At 42.6% G+C, this 21374-nt stretch overlaps 1 protein-coding gene across 7 annotated transcripts in view; it reads right to left on the bottom strand.

Moving 5' to 3' along the window:
- The window catches only part of cacna1a (calcium channel, voltage-dependent, P/Q type, alpha 1A subunit), a 132006-nt gene extending 122820 nt beyond the window's left edge, over positions 1–9186 (bottom strand). For all 7 annotated transcript variants that reach the window (XM_031899455.1, XM_031899453.1, XM_031899456.1 and 4 more), the window contains exons 1-2: positions 9086–9186; positions 7480–7619 (exon numbers count right to left, since the gene is read on the bottom strand). In XM_031899455.1, the coding sequence (XP_031755315.1) occupies positions 7480–7619; positions 9086–9178 (233 nt within the window). In that variant the 5' untranslated portion in view covers positions 9179–9186. The remainder of the gene's footprint in view (positions 1–7479; positions 7620–9085) is intronic.
- Between the last annotated feature and the right edge of the window lie 12188 nt (positions 9187–21374).

Raw genomic sequence — 21374 nt, forward strand, 5'->3', positions numbered from 1 at the left:
TTCCAGGGGTACCCAGGGCACAAATAAGCACTCACCCCAAATCCCCCCATAACTGGCCTTCAGGCTGGGCCCCCTTAGCCCATAACAAGGTTACAGATATATAGAAACATTGGGGTAACAGTCACCCTGCTATAGTTCCAGGGGTACCCAGGGCACAAATAAGCACTCACCCCAAATCCCCCCCTAACTGGCCTTCAGGCTGGGCCCCCTTAGTTGATATAGTTCCATCTTGTCATGTACCAGAGCAAAGTACCAGAATATTGTACAACATGAGCCCAAATATAAAATTGAAGTATAATTAGATTGGTGTACATTTATCCAAACAATAGGTGTCTGTCACATCAGGTATCTGCAACCAAAGACTCATAATAAAATATGAGAGTTGTAGTTAGTGAGCCAGAAGTTGTCTTTGGCAGATTAAAGGCTCCCTTGTAACACAAAAATGAGTTAACGTTTTTAATAAACCATAAAGTTTAAAAACAGATATATTAAGTATTTAAATTAAATTAGTAGGGAAATTTGGACAATCATGCTACATTAATGGTCATGGAGAAAATGTAATTCTTTACAACTTTCCAATATACATTCATTCATTTTAACTGGTTATTTGTAAATGGGATTGCTACCGAAATCAGAATTCAACACTTTTTGCCCTGCTGGTTCTGGCTCTTGAAACAATGTAGCAGAAGGCAGCCCTCATCCAGCCAAACTCCAATTCCCACAATCCCTTGCAGGCTTCTTCACAGGGCTGTTAGCTGGCTTCTGATACATAGTTTCAAGAGTCAAAGCAAGCAGTGCACAGAATACTGTCAATAGCTGTCACATAAATCTTTATATTTAAACGTATTTATCACAAAGTGTTGATTCCCTGTTTATGGCTTTCAGGCCTCCTGAGCTACATCTTTTTGGCTGCAGTTTACTGTCCCTCTCTGCCCATGCCCAGTTCATCCCTTTCTCATGTGACAATACTTGCTAGCTTATGCTTAATAATTCATTCCCGGAGATTTCCGAAACCACAGTTATGCCCCCAGTGACTGATCCGCTACAGTATGCTAGTGATATCTAATTGGTACACAGTACGTTACATGCCAGTATACTTTGATGATCTGAAAAACAAAAACACCCATGGCACTTCTGATGCTCTGAAACAGGTGATAAATTAGCTCTTAAAAGATTTCTGGAGTCGGATTGCCCGAGAAGAAAAGACCTTGTAGATTGTAAGCTCTTTTGGGCAGGGCTCTCTTCACCTCTTGTATCGGTTATTGATTGCTTTATATGTTACTCTGTATGTCCAATGTATGTAACCCACTTATTGTACAGCGCTGCGGGATATGTTGGCGCTTTATAAATAAATGTTAATAATAATAATAATACCTCTCACCTCAGCATTGCTTGCCCGGCTCCCTGCCTAGGGCCCTATTAGTTTTTGTGGCCCTCACCCAGAAAAGAAACAGTGTGGAACACAAATATTGTGCATCCAGCTTTCCCAACCCACCCCTTACATCATAGCCCCGCCCGAAAATGACAGCACAACCCACTCTTAACACGAAGGCTGGTATTATTGGCAGAAAATGGTGGCAAGTAGTAATGTGCGTGCCGGCATGATACCCCCGGTTCGGGCGGGTTTGGGTCGACCTTAGGACATCACTTGCGGGTTGTTCGGGTTGTTGCGGGTTGTTCGGTTCGGGTTGAGCTCTTCCTCTCACCCTCCCCACCCACGACCTAACACGCCCTGCCCTTTTGTGACATCATTGCAGGGCGGGGGCGGGTCTATAGAGGGGAGAAGCTAGGTCAGGTAGGGTTCGGTTTTGGAGTCGGTTAGGGTCGGGTTGAGTTTCTCTCAACCCACACATCACTAGTGGCAACCCTAGATCTAAGCAGCCTTTTACATAAGGAGAATGGCAGGTACGAAGGTAGGCATGGGTACTTACCTCTTTAATTTACCCCTATAGTCTATGTAGCCGGGTCCTTGTAGGGGCCCTTATTAAAGGAGAAGGAAAGGCTAATAAAGAGTTAATCTCAAGCTACAGGCATACCTTCAGTTCTCTCAATAGTGCCCTTAAGTCTCCCCATATTTCTCCCCTTCAGATGATCAAAAGCCTCATAGGAAAAAAAAAATGCTGAGCTCTGTAAAGAAATTTCCCATAATGCCACTGTCCTGCACCAAGACCAAGGTGTACATGCTCAGTTAGTTAGACTATAAGGAAGCTTCCTGCTGATTGGCTCAGATCCACATTCCTAAGGGGGGGGGGTTCTTGGCATTCTTGAGGGAGGGGGGAGCAGGAGAGAGGAGAGAGCTGCGTGTCTCTGGCACAGGAAAACAAAGAGACAAGAAATCCTGTTTCTTTTGACAGAGGAATCTGTGAGTGCTTATGGCTCTATTTACATAGACCTTTCTGATAAAGCACACTTAGTTTTTACCTTTCCTTCTCCTTTATCAGTCTTTAACAGTCCATTCATTTTTTATTTGAAAAAGTTTTTTAGTGCAGCCTGTAAACATTAAGGCTCACCAAGATGAATGATCAGGGGGCTCTGGCACTATTTTTGCACGGGGCCCTAAGTTGACTGTGTCAGTCCCTGAAATGGCATTTTACTGTATTAAACAAAACTACCAATGTCTGACTTGAGGAACCAATGGCCACCCAGGTTAAATCATAAATAAATATATCAAACATTCACATATAAAAATAAAACTATATTTACTTTTCGTCTCTGAAGCAGTGGAGGGGTCCCTCCTTCCCCCCGACCTGATGGTTTTAAGGGTTAGGGTGCATTTTTAATGATGTATAACTGTTATCTTTTTGTGAGAGGGGTTTAGAAGATTGGACTGTAACATAAATATATTCTGTATGTAATGCCTGTTTGACAGGGCTTCACTGTTTTCTTGGTTTTGATTTAAATTGTGGGTGTCAGTATTATGGGCCCTCCAGCTATTGTGCCCTACGACCCCCGAGCACCCTCCTCAATTGGCACCATCTGGAAGCTCATGAGTATGACCCCACTCATCTGCAAACTTGCTGCTATTAGTAGCGGAAGAGTAGAGAATGAAGAAGAAAGAGAAAAGGATTTGGATATAAGGGAAAGAAATGAGGGCAAAGTAAAAGCCTTGGGGTAGGACAACTCTGTGGCAGTTGTAGTAAATTTGGACATAAAAACTTCTTATATTAACATTAAAACAAAGCATGCAGCAGTGTAGTTTAAGGGTGAAGACACACAGAGCTACTTAGTAGCAGCTACTTGTCACGGCCAGCAAATCCCCTGCCATAGACAATACTGAGAATTGCCACTGAACATTAATCAGCACCAAGGTGATATAACCGTGTTCCCCTAGCATGGGCTCTCTGTAGCTCAGGAATGGAAGCAGGCCTGTCAGATCCACTGCCTTCCAGTACTGTGAGCTGCAAGGCCCATCATGCTGGAGGATGGAATTCACAACAAGTTACAGGGCTGTGGATCTGACATCCTTGCGCTGAAGTATGTGTTAAATCAATGTAGGTTTTCAGGCGATTCCAGATTTGAAGAAGTGTCACATAGAATGTGACAGCGGGAGATTGAAACACCTCTAAACATGGCATAATTCTATTTACAATACTGTACATTGTGGCATTGCTAAGTTGGGCAAGAGAAAACACGAGGCAAGTTCTTCCCCACAACGTGACTCAAGTCTGTTTAGGAGGAAGCAGATGCTGTCAAGTGCCACTGGATGCATCAAGTGCCCCACATTCAGCTCTCGCTGCCACAGACCCACAACATGACATTCCCTATCCAAACACAGTATTTAGCTTTGTAGAGTAAAGGTGCCCATACACAGGCCAATTCTAGCTGCCAATATTGGTTCCTTAGACCGATTCGGCAGCTAATCGGGCCGTGTATGGGCACTACCGACGGGCCTGGCTGACCGATATCTGGCCTGAAATTGGGCAGATCTCGATCGGGCAGGTTAGAAAATCTAGTAGGATCGGGGACCGCATAGGCTCGTTGATGCGGTCCCCGGACCGACTTTGCCTATGCCCGTCATTATAATTAGCCTAAATTCCCCCGATATCGCCCACCCGTAGGTGGGGATATCGGGAGAAGATCCGCTCGCTTGGAAAGTGATACTGACACTAAAAAACTACTTTTCAAAATATGAATGTACATAAAAAGTTACCTATAGGTCATGTTGATCATTTCTCACTGATATGCCTGCTTTTGTATGTAATTGTTACTTGAAGTCCCTAAACTGACTGTTTTGCCGACCTGACTGTCCCTTCTCAGCCTGTCAGTTATAGCTTCTAATGCCAACGGCCTCCTGCTGCACAAATATGGCCGCCCCCTCATAGAGGAACTTGGGGAATCAGATAGGGAATGTAAAAGTATTGAGCAAATATTTTAAAGGCAAAATTATAAGTGGCTTACAAAGACAATGTTATGATAGATGTAGAAAATGTATAATTTCTGGTGTCAGTATCTCTTTAAGGTGTATGGCCACCTTTATGCCCCAATCAACTGGGAATAAGATTTGGACATTGCCATTGTTTTATATCTCCAATGAACACATCAAGAGATGGGTCATAACTGTTTCCTCTATGGTTACGGCACTGGTCAAACATCCAAACACTGGTCCTGAACATATCATCATTTGGTATAATGACAAGGGTTTCTAACGACAATGTTCTGTGTAGAATGTGGGGCAGACATAATTGAATTTGGAAAAGGGGGGAATTAATGAGGAACATAAGCCCACCTCCTTTCATAAGATCCACACTACTCCCCATTGGCCCTCTATGGAAGTAAAATACATCAGATAACTCGTAGAGAGTGTCAGTGGTCATTGAGAGGATTCAAGAGATTACATTCAATTTATTTACCCCAATAAATGGCTGTTTAAAAATGATTAGTATGGGCTTTTTATGTATATTCACTAAGCTACTTAGGTACTTCAGTAAGTCCTTTTTGGTCCCTGTTGATTCGTGCTTTTTTTGGACTGGGACCTCAGGGGCCCACCAGAAAACCTTAGACCATAGGCCTACTCTCCAATCTATTTTTCCTCCTTTCCTCACCCAACCTCTTAATTCTCCTAGTCTCTTTTATTTACATGCTAGCATCTATTCTTCCATCTATTTCTCCTCTTTGTCCCAATTCAGAAACAGGGAATGACCATGAAACAGGCCAAATGGTGAGGAGCAGGAGGGCCCACTGACACCTGGTCCCACTGGGAGTTTTCCTGGTACCCTTGTGGGCCAGTCCAACACTGTCCAAAAATATATATCTATTGTCATTAGGTGAAATTAAGTTCGACGAGGGATACAGTTGTAGTACCTAAAAACTAAGTAGCCTTATTGCCACCATTGTATTCTAATTTACCATTTTGCCCTACTGTCTCCCTTTTGCTCTACAGTTATCATCTTACCCTTCTGTCCCCACCTTCCTATGGAATACCTACTCTCCCCCTCGCTTTCCGTTCCTGAAATCGCTTCTCCGTGTGGCCCCAAGGAAAGTCCACATTATTGGCACCCCCTGCCCTTAAAGACAGCCCTGCCTCCATTCAGTCTTGATGTTTCTTGGAGGTTCCAGGTTATAACCGGATAGTCAGTTGTTAAGCTGAGAAAGCCCAGGCTGAGCAATAAAATGTTAAATGCAGTCCAGTAAAAAGTCTGTTGCGGCAGTGAGAAGAGGTGGAGAGAAAATTCCCAGGTGGACTGACTTCAGACTGCTGCAGCCCGTACCAAAGAATGAGGACAGTTATTTAAAGACTGAACCAGTTACTGCAGAAATGTATCTTTGTAAGGAAATCTAGGCAAGGCGTATGAATCTTATATGAAGCTGTCGTCTGTGTGTGCAAGATTGAGCTACATATGTGCCTTATATGTACAATATCTATATAAGAAATGTGGAACAATGTATGTGGGGGAAAATCTGGACACGTTCAATGACAATAGCTGGAGGGTAACAATAAAGATGTTTAGTGAAAAAAGGGTTAATACTAAATGAGAACATGCCCTCCAGTTACTGCATAAGGAGCCCCTATAAAAGGCTTTACACCATTAAACATATTTAACATTTTCTGTGCAGAGGAGCTAAACCCGCACAAACTAGGGCTGCAAAGAGCTGTCTTAAGGGGATCAAATGCATTCGACTCCCCAGGGCCCCCCATTAAGAACAAGTTGTAAGTAGGAAGGTCAAGATGGTGGCTGTAGGAAAAAAATGGTTACAGGAGGTCAATATGGCTACTGTAGAGCAAGATGCCAAATACAGAGCATGTCTCTTATATATAATTGGTACCCCACAAAAAATCTGTTTTACCCTAGCCCCCTCCACTACTATACATAAGTGTGGGCACACTAAAGGTAAGCTCTATGGGTCCAACAACATCAGTATAAGAAGAAAGTAAGTTATATTATACACAAAAGCCTATGTGACTTTATCCTTATCATTTACAGTAGGGGGTACATAATCCCTTATAATACATGAGTGACACTTAAAGTTCCCTGTATAACTCAGCCTGCAGCCTTGTGCCTTTATATGGGCACAGAACCCCTCAGTGACTGCTAATATCCTTATCATTTACAGTAGGGGGTACATTATCCCTTATAATACATGAGTGATACTCAGAGTTCCCTGTATAACTCAGCCTGCAGCCTTGTGCCTTTATATGGTCACAGAACCCCTCAGTGACTGCTAATATCCTTATCATTTACAGTAGGGGGTACATAATCCCTTATAATACATGAGTGATACTCAGAGTTCCCTGTATAACTCAGCCTGCAGCCTTGTGCCTTTATATGGTCACAGAACCCCTCAGTGACTGCTAATATCCTTATCATTTACAGTAGGGGGTACATTATCCCTTATAATACATGAGTGATACTCAGAGTTCCCTGTATAACTCAGCCTGCAGCCTTGTGCCTTTATATGGGCACAGAACCCCTCAGTGACTACTAATATCCTTATCATTTACAGTAGGGGGTACATTATCCCTTATAATACATGAGTGATACTCAGAGTTCCCTGTATAACTCAGCCTGCAGCCTTGTGCCTTTATATGGGCACAGAACCCCTCAGTGACTGCTAATATCCTTATCATTTACAGTAGGGGGTACATTATCCCTTATAATACATGAGTGATACTCAGAGTTCCCTGTATAACTCAGCCTGCAGCCTTGTGCCTTTATATGGGCACAGAACCCCTCAGTGACTGCTAATATCCTTATCATTTACAGTAGGGGGTACATTATCCCTTATAATACATGGGTGATACTCAGAGTTCCCTGTATAACTCAGCCTGCAGCCTTGTGCCTTTATATGGGCACAGAACCCCTCAGTGACTGCTAATATCCTTATCATTTAGAGTAGGGGGTACATTATCCCTTTTAAATGCACCTTGCACACTGCACTTGAGGGCATAAGTTACCCTTTATTTGTTATGTGGGTTAGGTTGAAAAATGGGTTTTCATAAAATGTTTAACTCAGAAAACACAAATAGTTCATATTTCTTACCCTGATAACACAACCACAAAATCCATGATATTCCAGCCATTCCGCAAATAGGATCCTTTGTGAAAGGCAAATCCCAAGGCGATGATTTTAATCCCCGTCTCAAAACAGAAAATTCCAATAAAATAGGGTTCAGTGTCATCCTGCAAAGCAAGAAAAAAGGTTACAGCCTGGTACAGATTTATCAGTTTGCCATATAAACTACTAAAGGGCTGCGGGTTGGATATTTCTTACCTAGCTCCTTGTGCCCCCCCCCCCCCCCACAATTTGCTTCCACAATTCCCTGCATGTCTTCCAGGGCATTACACATGAACACTATGCTACCCCTGGATTGAGGGTGCAAGAGTGCATGTATCTGAATAGTGCATCTCACTTACATGAACAGGAGAGCTGAGCTGAAGGTAAGATGGAAGGTAAATTTGGGGTATATCGCTACTGGCAATAAGAAGTTTTAAACAAGGCCTCATAGTATTGGTGCATTAGCTTTAAGCACAAAGCGGTGCTGTTTGCAGTTGCACCGCAGCAGTACTGACGCTACACTCAGCTGGCAGCAGTGCACTACCCAAAGTGCTGCCACCTGGCCAATATTTTACTGGTCCAGCTGGTGAAAATGACAGCAGGGAAGAAAGATGGCAGAAATATTCTACTATTTTGTTTCTAGGTAAGGTGGGAAAACTGACATTGGAATCATTTTCCTTTCCCCTGTAGGCCTGGCAAAGGCTTAAAACACAATTTTTATAAGGTTGAACCCAGCTGGGATTTTTTATTAACCCTTACAACACTCTAATTTCCATTATCATTATCAGTGGCATACTGGTAATGCATCGGGACCCCCTTCAAGGAAATCTTTAGAAGGGCCCAGCGTGCACAGGCACTTAGCGCCGCCCCTATACGCTAGTGGTGTGTGGGCCGGCCTGATCCCCACAGGCAGATTCAGTTCTTCCATTCCCCCTCCCCGCCCGCGACCTAACACTTCATTTTCTGGCTTGTGAATTTATAGGCGTGCACCTAACACGCCCCACCCCTTTTGTGGCTTCATTGCAGGGTGGGTGGGGCACAGGTTAATAAATAGAAGGGAGAAATGGGGCCAGGTAGGGTTAGGGTTGGAAGTGGGTGGTTAGGGTCGGGTGCAGGTCGAGGTTTTCTGATACCCGCGGGTGGGTTCAGGCTGACCTTGGCACATCACTTGCGGTTCGCTGGCTTTTTTGGGTTGAGTTCTTCCATTCCCCCTCTCCGCCCGCGACCTAACACTGTCAGCTTCATTTTCTGGCTTGTGAATTTATAGGCATGCACCTAACATGCCCCACCCCTTTTGTGGCTTCATTGCAGGGTGGGTGGGGCACAGGTATATTAACAGAAGGGAGAAGTGGGGTCGGGTAGAGTTAGGGAGTGCAGGTCGAGGTTTTCTCAAGGTTTTCTCGACCCGCACATCACTAGTACGTGCCGAAGTTATGCCCTCTGCAAATACAAAGCAGCAGGCACATAACTTCACCAATTAGAGTGGCTATAGGGGAAGCAGACCCTCTTTCTCTATAGTTACACCACTGATCATCATAAAGAGGGGAAAAAAAACATCATTTCCATCTTTTAATTGTGTCAAGGCTCTTACCAGACGTTCCGACATTGGTGTCTTGTCCCCCACGGGTAAGTGTTGCTCCATAGCCAGTACGATGCAGTTAGCTATGATAGTTGCTAAAATCATATATTCAAAAGGAGTGAGATGGCAGAGTAGTTAAGGAATGCAACACTTCAATAAAATGCTCTAAATCATGGAATTGGAAGTAAATTTTTGATGTGCTCCATCACCAACACAATACTGGGTGCTACACTATCTTAAAGTCTGGCTTCTGAACCAAAATGTGTTGAAAATCCCTGCACAACACATAAACCCCTTATAAACCTATCACTGTAATCTGTTCCTTCAGTAAATATGAGTAAATACAATTTTTTTATGCTGAAATCCAGTTCTTCTCTTTCTGCGTCATTTGAAATCCTGGCAGGGGAGGAGGGACTAAAACATTGATACAACTTCTCCACAGCTTACAGACAGCCTGCAGGAACTACATAACCCACAATGCATTGACATCACGTGTGCAGGGGATTGTGGGATTGGGAGGATGCAGGCTGAAGGCAGGCTGAGGACAGTCAACTACTTTTACATTTTATTTGAGTCACAAAGTAGTCAGCCAGATCAGCAGAGGAACAGGGGGCGGGGCTTAGGGGACTGTTCCAAACCATATTATTATATTTAAAATCATAAAAAAGACTGCATATGTTTTAAATGACATATATTGCAAAATTGCTTGAAATTATGTTTTTCAAAAAGCTTAAGTTGTGCTTGGGTGTAGTTCCCCTTTAATGAGGAGCTGATAGAAAGCAATGGTAAGGGGGTAAAGGCATTAACGTTGATGTCCTCTGCCATCAGTACACATATCCAGATCATAAGGAACAACAATACCTTGAAGTGGGGTGTTCCCAATTTTATTGTGGTGTTCAGGACACAGAGAATAGGACCAAACGTTTCAAGACAGTTGTGTGCCCTACTCACTTGATTAAATTCCTATTTTCTAATACTTAAAGGAGCACTAAACGGTAAAAATGAATATAGTTAGGAATGCCATAATATACTGAACTTATTGCACCAGCCTAAAGCTTTAGCATCTCTGTAGTAGTAATGATCCAGGCCCTCAAACGTGTCAGAGAAGATCCCCACCTTGGATTCTGTTAGAAGTGTCAATGACTCTTGACATGCTCAGTGTGCTCTGGGCTGCTGTTAAGAAGCTAAACTTGGGGTTGTGGCAAACTACCAAGCAGAAAATGGGGTTTCACGTGTCCCAGAAGCTGATGCTAGGATTGTATAAGGGCTGATTAGTAAATTCTTGCATTGGTTTCTGAGTTGCCATGTAATGAGAATTCAAATTAATTACTAATTAGCCTTGTTTTGGGACATTTATATACTATACATACAGTTTATTGTGGGTTGGCCCCAAAGTTCAGATAACTGACAGCAGTACACAGGGTCGGACTGGGCCGTCGGGAAATCTGGTGGGCCCTGGTGGCCCAAACCTGATCCCCGCAGGGCACTATACTGAGCCGCCGTTCTCCCTCCCGCCTCCCACCACGCTCAGAGGGGGGGGGGGTCAACTTTGCCCTGGACGGGTGGGGGGGGGGGGCAAAGTTGAAAGGCTGCGGCGGGGTCCATTGGGGGGTGCAGGAGCCTCCAAGGCAGAAACCCCAGTGGGGGGCCCTGCACCCCCCCCCAGTCCGACCCTGGCAGTACTGAGTATGTGCAATCAGGGTTGGACTGGGGGTTCAGGGCCCACCTGGGCTGCTGTCTCAGGAGCCTCTGCCACTGCCTTCACAAATATCCCCCCCCCCACAGGGGCCCCCACCACCAGTCCAACCCCCTCCCCCCCACCTGGCAGTGCCCCGGTGGCCCAGTCCGACCCCCCCCCCACCGCCTGGCAGTGCCCCGGTGGCCCAGTCCTACCCTGTGTGCAATGACTTAGCAGAAAAGAAGTTGGGGAGCTACTGGGGGCATCTATAGAGACACTGATCTTCACAAAGGGCTGGGGTTGCCTGGCTGGTACAGAACCCCAAAATATAATGCACAACATTTTTGCCCTACTTCTTTAGTTACGCTCTTTTAAGTCTCTTCTTGTGCGCATCACTATTTGAATGCTATTTGTTTGATGTATACATCCATCTACTTTACAGTGCTGCTTAGTATGTTAATAATAATAATAATAATAAGAAGAAATGCTAAATAAAAGTGCACTGGTAGGCCAGAACTGCTTTTTATAAAGGGCCCCACAAATCTGTTTAGTCCCAGGTCCCACCTCATTAAACCAGAGGATATCATGGAAACAGCAGTACAATGTTACATGCAGAACCACATACCAGCACAGCATATGGGCTGCAACCAATACGGAAGGACATTTCATACTTATTTCATTTGATTAGTGGTTTTTGTTCATTTAGTTGACAGCCAACCCATATAATCTAATATAATGTAACCGCACTGGGGAAACACTGCAGCTTTATAGGCAAGTATATGAAATAGATTCCATGCCCTGGGATGTTTCATGGGATCCTTATACGGCACAGGCCGTGCTGAATACTGAGATTATTATGTCAGATTAAGAGTATGGCTTTATGTTCTACATTACTAAACTTTTACTACTGGTTTACTACCATTGTCTTCCACAGAAGAAAAACAATAGGGCAAAGAGCCGATGGATGTGCACTGCGCCTACCTACTGAAATTGTATCTGATTCATCAAAATGGATCCAACTGTATGTGCTGCACTTTGCACCAATGCAAATCAGCCATGAAAACTGCATCTGCAGGAGGGCCGGGGGGCCGGCTGCATGGCCCTGATTAGTTATGTTATTGGCTGCAGCACCAAGGAAAACTATACCCCCAAACAATGTAGGTCTCTATAAAAAATATATTGCATAAGCAATCTCATGTAAAGCCCTGCTTCATCTAAATAAACCATTTTCATAAAAATATTTTAGTTTTTAGTATATTTAAAGTTTTTAGTAGTACGGCTATTGGGTAATCCTAAATAGAAAACTGCCATTTTAAGAATTAAGGGCCGCCCCCTGGGATCATAGAAGTCACAGTGCACACAAACAAGCCAAGGCACACATACATGCTAGGCCCCATCAGCCAATGAATGGGCAGAATTATGCCTTTTGCTCCCACACTACTTCCTGTTACAGTTAGAACTGCATCACTTCCAGTCAGCTGATCTCTGAGGGAGCACACAGCCCATCACAAAATGGCGGCTCAAGGGAAAGGATGTAAAAGGGCAATATTTACTGATATATATATTCCACTTTGACAAGATTCTTTAATAGGTCATTTGACATAATATAAACTATCTGTTAGTAAAGTATTCATTCTGGGGGTATAGTTTTCCTTTAAATGAGCCCTAATCTCTCTATGGAATGCTGAAATCTCATTGGTAAAATATATGAATTAGGGAGCGACATTGGTAGGATATTATACAGAAAGGCTCTCCGCTAGTTCTATTTGGCTGCTCTGGCTCATTAAGAGCTGCTGTATAATGCAGAGCTTCTCTCACCCTCGTATTGTGACAAGGCACAGCCAAACAATACCGCAGGAGAATATGCCAACTGTCACAATATGTCACAACAGTCTCAGGCAGTTGTGCCAGGACCACCGTGCGAAAGCCTCAACTCTCAATGAGGACATCCTGCCGTTGTAGCAGAAGGGTGGTTAAAAATAAAAAATGCTGGATATTTAATGAAAAAAAAAAATAAAGACAAGAAAGTGTCAAGAGAGACCTGATTTCTAAAATCTTCTTCCCAGCCATGCTGCCACAAGCATTTGCCTGCTATTTACAAAGTGCTAATTGCATGTAAGGGTTGTCTCATAAAGTGAGTACAGTAAACCCCTTGTTCAACATAAATGCAATAAACTGGGCTTGTGCGGAACATACTTCCAAAAATCGATGGTTGTTGTTGTGTCTTGAGCTAAACAGGCAAACTGAAGCTCCTCCATGTTTGGTCCTTGCGAGGTAGATTAATAGATTACCAGTATACAACCCATTTCGCCCATTGTTGTGATTGTTTTTGGTAGCAGAAGTCCATTATACACTGAAAATCTAATTATCTACCTTGCAAGGATCAAATATGGAGTAGGCTCAGTTTTCCTGTTTATCTTAAGAAATAACAAAAAGCATAGTGGTTTTGTGTTTAAAGCAATTGGTAAAAAGTATGTGCCGTACACGCCCTGTGCTTTGCACTAACGATGTACGGGAGGGGTGTACTGCCCCTTTTAATTTTTCTTCTTGTGTTGTTTCCTTTCAGATTTTCTACACCCTTCTTTTCCTGTCTGTCCCATTTTTACTTTATGTTGCCGTAATCACTTTCTCTCTGCTATCACCTTGTGTTCTCTCTTCCACTTCTAGCTTCCGACTCTGGTTTTCTCTTTAATTTTCACATTCCACTCCCCTCCTTTTCTCATTGTTTTTCGTTCCTCTTATCAAGCTTTCCTATTCTGCAAGCTATTGCTATCTTCTCTCTTCGGCACTCATTCTCTTGTCTTCCCATTTATCTCCCATCTTCCTCCCCTATCCCTTGTGCTCTCCCCTTTGGCTTATTTCTGTTCTGCTTTTTAATTTCCTGTTGGAGCTGTACCTTTCTCATTTTCTATCACTTTGGCACAGTGTTTTACTGTTTGGACATTTACTTATCTAAACTGTCAAACTGTCAAACCTTGACCTGCATCTTCTCTACAAACAAACACCATGTAGCGGAGATCCATATAAAATACATAAGGGTTGATTCACTAAGGTGTGTTAAGACGAGCGCTATTTATAGCATGCGTTAAAAATTTTATCGCATCTTATTTTTCGCATCTTACTAACTAAAGTTAATTTAGACGCGATGCTGCTTGCGTTATTTAAGTCGCGAAGACTATTTTCATGCGGTATTTGACGCAACGCTCGCTACTTGTCACATCCACTACTTATCGCGCGCACACCATATTAGCCATACACACCATTACTTTCGTAAAACTACTTTTTTTCAAATGCCCATTTCCCTGCAAACTGGCGGCTGCATCACTCTGGGGCCAACACAGACTTGAATAAATCCCACTGCAAAGTCCTTATTGTGTTGCCAAAAGCTCATTAACTGTACTTTTCTATAATTACCGCCTGCCCCAAGTAGGGGTTAATTTTCACACAGACTAATGCGATATTTAGCGCGTCTAAGTGTTTGTGAATCATGCGTTAGTATTATTTCTGCATGAGAATTAACGCAATGCGGTTAAATTAACGCATTCGGTTGCGCGCTATTTAACGCACGCGATATGCAACTTGTGATAATCCTTTTTTTGCGTCAATTTTAACACAAAAAAGCATGCAATAAGCGTTATCGCACTTTAGTGAATTAACCCTATAGGATGCATAGTTATCTAGCACTTACTATACTTACTTATACATCATACTTAAGGTGGCCATACATGGGCCGATTCCTGTCGGTAGTGCCCATACACGGGCCGATAAGCTGGCGAATGGGTCTAAGGGACCAATATCAGCAGTTAGAATCAGCCCGTGTATGGGCACTAACGACGGGCCTGCCCGACTGACATCTGCCCAAATCTCGATCGAGCAGGTTTGATTTTTAGTCGGATCGGGGACCACATCGGCTCGTTGTTGCGGTCTGGAGCCAACAGACGCCTATATCCGTTGTTCCAATTCGATTGTTTGGCCCCAGGGCCAAGCAACCGAATTAGCCCGATATCACCCACCCGTAGGTGGGGATATCGGGAGATATCCCCCACCTCACGAACGAGCGGATCTTAGCGTATATGGCCACCTTTGCACAGAAGCTTTTATAACCTGATTTACTATGTAACTATGCTTTTTCTGCATAGAAAATCTATAATTTAAGCACACTGCTTTATGTATCCTGAAGTGTGATAATTACCTTATCAGATAGGGGGTCTATGAGTGAGCGGGCGGCCTACTATTATGGAATAGAAGAAAGATCAAGTAAAAAATCTGCTAAGATCCACTCGATTTTCTGGAGTTCACAAACTCGTAAAACTCAAAAAATTGGAAGATATGGCTTGAATTTGCCTAGGACAACTCCCATTGATTCAATAGAAACTCGCAAGCATTACATTCGGGTTTTGCGTTTTTTGCACTTAATAAATACCAGACATTTGAGTTACTGAACCATAATTATAATTCAGATTTTTTTAGTGCAAAAAAACTTAAATCGTGAAAAATCAAAGTGGAACACTAATAAATTTGGACAAACTGGGTTAATACAATCAGTAATCACTGACTGGACCATATAGAGGGTCTATGGCAGTGATCCCCAACCAGTGGTTGGTGAGCTACATGTTGCTCTCCAACCCCTTGCATATTGCTCCCAGGGGCCTCAAAGTAGGTGCCATTTTTTAAATTTCTAGCTTGGAGGCAAATTTTGGTTGCGGGTAAAGCCAAACAGAGCCTTCTATAGGCTCCCAGTCCACATAGGGGCTACCAAATAGGCAATTATAGTTCTTATATGCACCCCCAGGAACATTTTCTATGCTTGTGTTGCTCCCCAACACTTGCATGTGGCTCACAGGTATAAAAGGTTGAGCATCCCTGGTCTATGGAATGGAGACCTGAATGACAAGGATGCATGGTCTCATCCAATGAGATTTTAAAACCTGACAATTTTCATCCAGATATCCTTCAGACAGATTTTCCCGAGAGCCCCATGTGGGGCCATAAAGTAGTCAACATGGCCAGGAGTTGGAAGCTTGTATCTACTCATCTATGGCCTCCTTAATTCTGTTACTAATAGTGTAGCTATAGAGGAGATTTTAACCAGGAGATTAGTCAACTTCAACCTGCTAAAATGTACCAATCATTAGATATTTGTAGTATAAACATATTGGATGCTTAACCTGCAAGCCTCCTTGTTGAAATGGAGCTGTAGACTTGCAACAGCTGGAGGACAGCAGGTGAGACATGACCTATTCTATAACGCTGGCCCTGTTTTCACTCATATCTTGTGCTGCCTACAGCCAAGGACTCTTTATCCCCAACCAGCATATGCTAAACATCGGGGGCCTCGTCCTCTCTTTGCACGGATCTCCATAATCCATTTCACATTGCATTAATCCGTGTTCTGTGCCACAACGCAGCCCTCTAATACATGCAGCAACCACCGATGTGAGCAAAATGCACACCCCTCACACAATGCCCCCACTCCCCTAATTCACATTCAATTCATTTTCTAAAAGCAACAACCAACTTCAGGAAAAAGAAAGAGCAAAAGACAGAAACACAGAGTATCCAAAACATGTGCAGAGCAATGAGGAATCATAAACACAGACACAAACTAAAGCTGAAGGGTGGAAAGGGGCAAGATTGGAGTAGATTCTAACCCAAAGGACAGAAGGGGGATATAAAACTCTAAAACAGTCCTATATATATATATATATATATATATATATATATACATATATGGCCTTTACCATACTCCATATGCATGGGTGTGTATTATTATTGAGAGGTATACTCCCCTAATCTTGTCATCTTTCCCTAACATACTTGTTAGCCCCCGCACCTTTTCCCCTTGTTCCCCCCAACAACTTTAAGCAATACAAGCTGTAAAGAGGGCCCTGTCCAAAAGAGCTTACAATGTAAAAGGAAAAAAAATCGTAACAGTAAGTGAAGTTGGAGACAGTAGAACATGATGGCATTAGTAAGACAAGAAGGAGATGGCAAAACAAGAAAGGTTCAGCAGAACAAGATAGCAGTAATAAAACAGAACTGTAAAATTAGTACAATTAGCTCAAGATAGCAATAGAACAAGACAGCAACAATAGGAGAATATAGAGACAGTAGGACAAAATAGCAACAGTAGGGCAATATGGAGACAGTACAGCAAGATGAACACAGTATAACAATATGGATATAGTAGGACAAAATGGTAACAGTAGAACAAAATGGAGACAAGATGGCAAACGTAGGACAAGATGGTATCAGTAGAACAGGGCAGTAACAGTAGAACAAAATGGCAACAGTAGGACAAGATAGCAATTGTACGGCATCATGGCACTAATAGAGCAAGATGAAAACAGCGGAACAATATGGCTATAGTAGGACAAAATGGCAACAGTATAACAAAATGGAGACAGCAGGACAAGATAGTATCAGTAGAATAAGACAGTAATAGTAGAACAAGATGGAAACTGTAGAACAAAATGGCACCAGTAGGACAAGATGGCAACAGGAGAACAAGATATCAACTGCAAAACAAGATGGAGACAGTAGAACAAGTTGGCAAAAGTAGGACAAGATGACAACAGTAAGGCAACATGGCAACTGTGGAACAATGGTGACAGTAAAACTTCATACAAGTGTTGCCCAACATGTAGACCTTCAGCCATTTTAAAGTACAAACTCTCAGCATCTCCTGAACTCCTGGAAACCAAAGTGTGTGTAGGTTTAGTTCAATGACAGATAAAGAGGCTAACTGTCTGTTGTTCCCCACTAGCACACAAATCTGCAAGACTTGCCACCTGGCCAGTAAAAATCATGTTTGGTACCAATGTTATGAATAGGAAAAACTGTAAAAATATAAGAAGGCCGGTATTTTTTTCCAGAAAAGGTGCACAGCAAGCACAAATGCCAGCACAGACAGTTTTATGGAAGACGTACAGATAAGCCTAGAAGAGTATTTAGCTGTAGAGAGACGCACACACATTCTCAGCCTGACTAAATGAGTGATCAGCATGTGATTCCGTGACACCATGGCACTGTGCTGTGTCTCCCTCATTAACGTTACTATCAAACAACCCGTCGCATCAGAGCTTGTCTTTTTCATTTATGAAATATTCAACAAGAGGGGACCCAGCTGTGAACTGGCATGGTGCTAACAACAGCCCCCCTGGAGAGAACAAGTCGCCGAGGACTAAAATCAGGCAGATTGGGGGGGCGGGGGGAGAGGAGAGAGAGACAGATCACTGTCATTCTGCACAGAGAAATGAGGAATCACCGGCACGGCAATGGCTTCAGAATGGACATCAAACTGCAGAGCTTGTACCATGCTGCAACACTGCAGTCCCACTGTGCAAATTCTGCAGTAATTCTGTGTATGGACCTGCAGCAATGCAGTCATCACGCTGCACTATTACTGGCCTAACATTAATGGCATGAAGCGCTCATGCTGCAGGGAGGGATACAAAATTAATAGCAGGCTCGTGTCATCAGACAGCGGTGTTGTTAAAATGGAGGCATCCTGTCGTGGTAAAGCACTGTAATTGGATGCAGAATACTAAAAAAGGGGGGTGCCAGATGTTTTCTGCATGGAGGGAACACAACATTACAGCAAAGCAACACTAATAAGGGGGTGGGGATTCTAAAACAATATCAGGAAAGCAGTGGTTTCAATGCTAAACCAACAACAGCCATAAGAAAACAAGGAATCAGACATGGACAGAACCATAGGTTAAAAGGATCAACCATAATGAAATAAAATATAATTCTGAAGGTGGTCATATGGTATAAGAGATGTTCATTTTGCATGGTTGCCAAACGAGCAGATGTTTCCACTGATATGGGCAATATCGGAGCAATCTGATCATTTGGCCCTTGGGCCAAGTAATCAAATTACATAATTGAAAAAAGGACTGGAGTGAGGACCGCATACATGAGCCGATGCAGTCTCCAATCCAACGAGAATATCAATCCTGCCCGATCAATATCTGGAGTAGGTATCCATAAATGGGCCGATAAGCTGCCGAATCAGTCTGAAATATCCAAATCAACAGCTTAAATCTGCCCGTGTATGGCCACCTTAACTGATTTTTCCATTTGATTTTACATTTATGTGGTTGCTTATATTCTATGCCCTGGTGGTTCTGACTCCTGAAACAACGCAGCAGTAGCGAGCCAGCTGATTAACAGATATGGAGGAGAAGTGACTTCTTTAGTCCAAGCCAGACATTTCCAAAATGAGATAAACATGATATAATAACAATTTATTGATGATAAAATAAAGCCCCATTTTCTGACAACACAATAAAACCGACAATACTGTGATTCTACTAATGCTTAGAATTATCTATTATTTAAATAAAAAATAATAGCACAGGATCCAAGTCGACCAGGTTGTCTATGGTGCCCGCCCGGCTTGGCCCAGCACTGTGTTCAACGAATGAATTCCTAAAAGATGTTTGTGACATTGCCCTGTGGCTATGGAACCCTAAACAGATTTAGGGGCATATTTATTATTGTGTGTAAGCTAACACCACAGGTGATGTTGCCCATATCTAACTTGCAGGTGACCATTCAAATTCAATTGCTGGTTGGTTGCTATGGGCAACATCACCAGTGATGTTGCCTTACACATTATAATAAATATGCCCCCTAGTGTGGGGGGTTAGTAACATCTAGTTACACCACATACCCTTAAAGCACCAAGTTTTGGGTGGTCTGCTGGCACCTTGAATGGTGGGTCAGGTGGGGTGCGTTCCTTTATAATGATCAAATCATCTCTCTGGTCCATCTCCTGGAGGGGCACCACTTTCAGTAAACATTAATGTCAGTTATGGGTTAAGCAGCAGCAGTATGCAATGCAGCAATACAGCTTTGTGATTCAGGTCAGGTAGCGGATCTATCTGGGTTAGAATGTGGGTTAGAATGTGGGATAGCAAGTCTTCCCAACTACAGTCATGTAGATCTATAGCATCTGTAGCCATGCCTCAAGCGACACAGGCTCCCATCTACTGGACCTTACTCCTGACCCACATAATTCAAAACCCTTTAAGTTATGTCTGCCCTTTTGGCCAATGAATTATCTACTACTAGTATAATTAGGAGCTGTGTTATACCCTAACTTTAGCAAGGAAGGTAGCGTTAGAATTAGAGTTGCTGTAAAGGTATGGGATCCCTTATCCGGAAACCTCTTATCCAAAAAGTTCCGAGTTACGGAAAGGCTATCTCCCATAGACTCCATTATAAGCAAATAATTATAATTTTTAAAAATGATTTCCTTTTTCTCTGTAATAATAAAACAGTACCTTGTACTTGGCCCCAACTAAGATATAATTACCCCTTATTGGGGGCAGAACAGCCCTATTGGGTTTATTTAATGGTTAAATGATTCCCTTTTCTCTGTAATAATAAAACAGTACCTGTACTTGATCCCAACTAAGATATAATTACCCCTTATTGGGGGCAGAACAGCCCTATTGGGTTTATTTAATGGTTAAATGATTCCCTTTTCTCTGTAATAATAAAACAGTACCTGTACTTGATCCCAACTAAGATATAATTACCCCTTATTGGGGGCAGAACAGCCCTATTGGGTTTATTTAATGGTTAAATGATTCCCTTTTCTCTGTAATAATAAAACAGTACCTGTACTTGATCCCAACTAAGATATAATTACCCCTTATTGGGGGCAGAACAGCCCTATTGGGTTTATTTAATGGTTAAATGATTCCCTTTTCTCTGTAATAATAAAACAGTACCTGTACTTGGCCCCAACTAAGATATAATTACCCCTTATTGGGGGCAGAACAGCCCTATTGGGTTTATTTAATGGTTAAATGATTCCCTTTTCTCTGTAATAATAAAACAGTACCTGTACTTGATCCCAACTAAGATATAATTACCCCTTATTGGGGCAGAACAGCCCTATTGGGTTTATTTAATGGTTAAATGATTCCCTTTTCTCTGTAATAATAAAACAGTAACTGTACTTGATCCCAACTAAGATATAATTACCCCTTATTGGGGGCAGAACAGCCCTATTGGGTTTATTTCATGGTTAAATGATTCCCTTTTCTCTGTAATAATAAAACAGTACCTGTACTTGATCCCAACTAAGATATAATTAATCCTTATTGGAGGCAAAAAAGCCTATTGGGTTTATTCAATATTTAAATGATTTTTAGTAGACTTAAGTTGTGGAGATCCAAATTACGGAAAGACCCTTTATCCGGAAAACCCCAGGTCCCATTCTGGATATAAACAGATCCCATACCTGTATATAAACCAACAATTTATAATTGGCTCAATCTATTTTTTCACAAGGCACATTTTCTACAACCAAAACTGAACTGAGGACAATACAACAGGAAGCCTATTAAGACATCTCTCTGCTATAAAATATTGAATCAGAAGCCATTTCAGGTGAAGAAAAGGGCACTCTGGATAAAACTTTATGATGTTGCAAAGGAGGCTGGGAGTTCTCTTATGGTTTCCCAGAATGGCAAATGAAGTATGCAAGAAAGGCTGGCCCCACAGTATAATAAACATGGGTTTAATGCTGTCTAATGTGTAAGGCATAACTGCAATTCTGGTGAGGTTTCTGCCTCTTAAAAGCCTCTCCTCTCCTGCACTGAA

This window comes from Xenopus tropicalis, chromosome 3, assembly GCF_000004195.4.
Source record: "Xenopus tropicalis strain Nigerian chromosome 3, UCB_Xtro_10.0, whole genome shotgun sequence".
NCBI classification, from domain to species: Eukaryota; Metazoa; Chordata; class Amphibia; order Anura; family Pipidae; genus Xenopus; species Xenopus tropicalis.